The sequence below is a fragment of the Lolium rigidum genome, chromosome 1 (genome assembly GCF_022539505.1).
Source record: "Lolium rigidum isolate FL_2022 chromosome 1, APGP_CSIRO_Lrig_0.1, whole genome shotgun sequence".
In the NCBI taxonomy this organism is placed as follows: domain Eukaryota; kingdom Viridiplantae; phylum Streptophyta; class Magnoliopsida; order Poales; family Poaceae; genus Lolium; species Lolium rigidum.
The window spans coordinates 182,974,717-182,978,033 of record NC_061508.1 but is presented as its reverse complement, the minus strand read 5'-3'; the positions used below and the strand labels follow the sequence as shown (position 1 = coordinate 182,978,033).

General features: G+C 53.8%; 1 protein-coding gene across 1 annotated transcript; it reads left to right on the top strand.

Moving 5' to 3' along the window:
- Positions 1-1,332: 1,332 nt before the first annotated feature.
- On the top strand, positions 1,333-3,027 carry LOC124685871 (noroxomaritidine synthase 1-like). Its single transcript, XM_047219901.1, has one exon. It carries the CDS (start codon positions 1,366-1,368, stop codon positions 2,899-2,901), a length of 1,536 nt encoding a protein of 511 aa, XP_047075857.1. The 5' UTR covers positions 1,333-1,365; the 3' UTR covers positions 2,902-3,027.
- The last annotated feature ends 290 nt before the right edge of the window (positions 3,028-3,317 follow it).

Sequence of the window (3,317 nt, the reverse complement as noted above, 5' to 3'; positions counted from 1 at the left end):
TTCGAACACGAGCGCGCGGTCAAGGTCGCGCGGAAGGACAACCTCTCGGGCGGCTGCTTCAACAACGTCGGCCGTCATGCCTGGTGGTACGGCCGCTCCGTCGATGACACGCTCCGCCAGTACGGCTTCCGTCCGCGCGTCCGCGAGCAACGGGAGCCGGTGTACTTCTCGCAGGCAGCCTGCATGGCGTCGGCGCCTACCCTGCAGAGGCCGCCGGAGAGGACTGCGGCGTCCGGGAAGCTCACGCACTGGATCGTCGACTGCCGTCGCGCGCACGCGCTCGGCCGCGCCCGCGACTCCTTCCGGAGGCGTTGTCATCCGCGACGAGGCGTGCGTCCTCTGCTCCGGCTCGTCGGACGACGGGGTCGGGCCGCCGCTCCCGCGTCAAGGAGGAGGTCGCCTCGCCACCACTTCCGTCGGCGAAGAAGAAATGGTGGGAGAAGGAGGCTGAGGCGCAGGCGGCCCTCCGTGGCGACGGCAACGAGGAGGAGTTCCCCGCCCTACAGTACATTGTCGGCCGCTCCGTCGGAAGACTACTGGCATATCGCGACCTTAGTTAGCATGGACGTTAGGTAGGAAACAAGTACTTGGGAAAAACTATTTACGAAACAAGTTCTTTCTTTAGTCGGAAGCATAGCTTCTACTCCTCTTATTTCTTCAAAACTTCTAAATTCTTATCTCTTCGCTTTATTACAAATGTTGAAAATTCTTACTCTATTATCTTACCCACTTCAAACCTACATATTGGACGATGTCCCCAACTCAGACATTTGAATTTGATTTTCTAAATATATCGGAGCCGCCGGTTTGGAGGCACCGATGTGGAAGCAACGTCCCTAAATAAAGGATATTGTGCCGGTGCCCCCATACATCAGTGTGGGCGCCTCTACAGACGCATATTTGAAGGCTGCCGGTGGAGACGCTCTAATTAGCACACATACACCGTGCTAGTGTATGCATGCCCCGGCTAATTAGCACCTGCATGGACGAGTGCAAGACATGCCCCAGCTGATTAGCACCATAGCTACCCTATCGGCCACCAGCTGACCGATCGGCCTCTAGCTGATTGATCGGTCAGCAGCTAACCGATCGAGTTATACAATTGGAATTTTTTGAAAAGGCATGCTACTCTTGAAAATAAATAATAATTTCGTATTATTAAAAAAAATAGGCCTGAACCTTCCGCATTGCAAAGCATCCACAGCTTGATGGCAACTACATGCATGCATGGCACAATGGTAGTGTGGACTGTGTTCCTGTGTGGTAGCCTCGGAAACTTTTCTATAAATGAAGCCATCGCCATGTCCATGCAGTATAAACCTCCCTAAGTATTCCTAGTAGGATATCCCCACACTACTGACTATAATGTCAACTTCGTTCTCTCAGGAGCTGCTCATCTCCACGCTCGTGCTGCTCCTTGTTCCCCTCTACTTCTACCTCAAGTCCAGTAGATCAAAGAGCCCAGCAGTGCTCCCCACAAGCTGGCCAATCGTAGGCGTGCTGCCTTCCCTCCTGGCAAACCTCCACAACTTGCACGACTATCTCACTGCCGTCCTCGCCGGATCAGGCCACAACTTCCGGGCGAACGGCCCACCCGGCACCGGGATGCGGTTCTTCGTCACCTGCGATCCCGAGAACGTCCGGCACATCTTCACGACGAACTACGCAAACTTCCCCAAGGGCGCCGAGTTCGCCATGATCTTCGACATCATGGGCGGCAGCTTCTTCACCATCGACGGGGAGCCGTGTCGTCGCCAGCGCGCCAAGATCCAGAGCGTGCTCACCAACCCCCGGTTGCTCGCGCGGATGACCGCCTGCTGCCGCGACAAGGTGGAGAACGGCCTCCTCCCGGTGTTTACCCGCATGGCGAGCACCGGGACTCCCTTCGACGTGCAGGATTTGATAACGAGGTTTGTGTTCGACCTGACCGCCACGCCTGTCTTCGGCGTGGACCCTGGCCTCCTGTCCTCCGACATGCCGCCCATGGACCGCGCCGTCGCCATGGACACGGTCATGGAGGTGGCCCTGTTCCGGCACACCGTGCCGGCTTCTTGGTGGAAGTTGATGAGGCGGCTGAACATCGGCCCAGAGAGAAAGCTCGCCGCTGCGCACACGGTGCTACATGGATTCATCACGGAGATGATGGAGATGAGAAAGAACGAACACGTTGGGAATGAGGGAGCTCCTTCCTCCGTGGACATATTGTCTTCCTACATCGACGACCCAGACTACCAAGACGACGAATTGCTCCGTGCGACGCTCATCAACTACATGATCGCGGGGAGGGACACGATCGGAACGACCTTGCCATGGGTTTTGTATAACCTTGCCCAAAACCCTCGTGTCGTGTCCATCATCCGCAGCGAGCTTTCACCCATCGCAGCACGTAAACCAGCAGCAACCACAGGTGCCGGCGACATGGTGGTCTTTGAGTCGGAGGAGACCAAATCTCTGGTCTATATGAAAGCCGCCCTGTACGAGTCTCTCAGGCTGTACCCGCCGGGCCCCATCGAACGTAAGACGGTGGTCGCTGACGATGTGATGCCGAGTGGCCATGAGGTGCACGCCGGTGACACCCTGTTCGTTTCTCTCCACTCCATGGGGAGGATGGAAGGTGTGTGGGGTAAAGACTGCCTGGAGTACAACCCGGATAGGTGGCTCTCGGACGACGGGCAGAAGCTGAGGTACGTGCCGTCTCACAAGTTCCTGGCGTTCAACTCGGGCCCGAGGATGTGCCTCGGCAAGGACATTGCGCTTATGCAGATGAAGACCGTCGTCGCCGCGGTGGTGTGGAACTTTGATGTGGAGGTGGTTCAAGGGCAAAGCATCGAGCCGAAGCTATCTTGCATACTGCAGATGAAAAATGGACTCACGATAAAGCTGAAGAAGCGGAAAATGTAACCTGCTTCGGTCTTTGAAAAATTGTAATCGTATTCTGCGTGGCTCTTTCGAGGTACAGGACCTCAGGGTATTTTGTAAGCTTATTGTGATATGAATAAAAATCCATGGGTTGGTATATGTTGTATACTTCTATGAATCTGCATGGCAGATTTTTTTTGGCACTCAATACCACGATATATTTATAGTAGTGAATAGTATATGGTAGATATACATGACATGTTTCTAACCATTACAAAATATTTCTTTCTTTCAAGACATAATCTTGTGCTTTTCTAAAGCCAGCCGTAGAAAAATGACATAGATGTGGAATCACAAACCTGTAAATACCAACTAAGGTTCTCCTACAATTTTGACCCACAATGTCAAGCCTACTTACACGACGCAGCCATGAAAGTAATCAATCAACACTGGGAAGT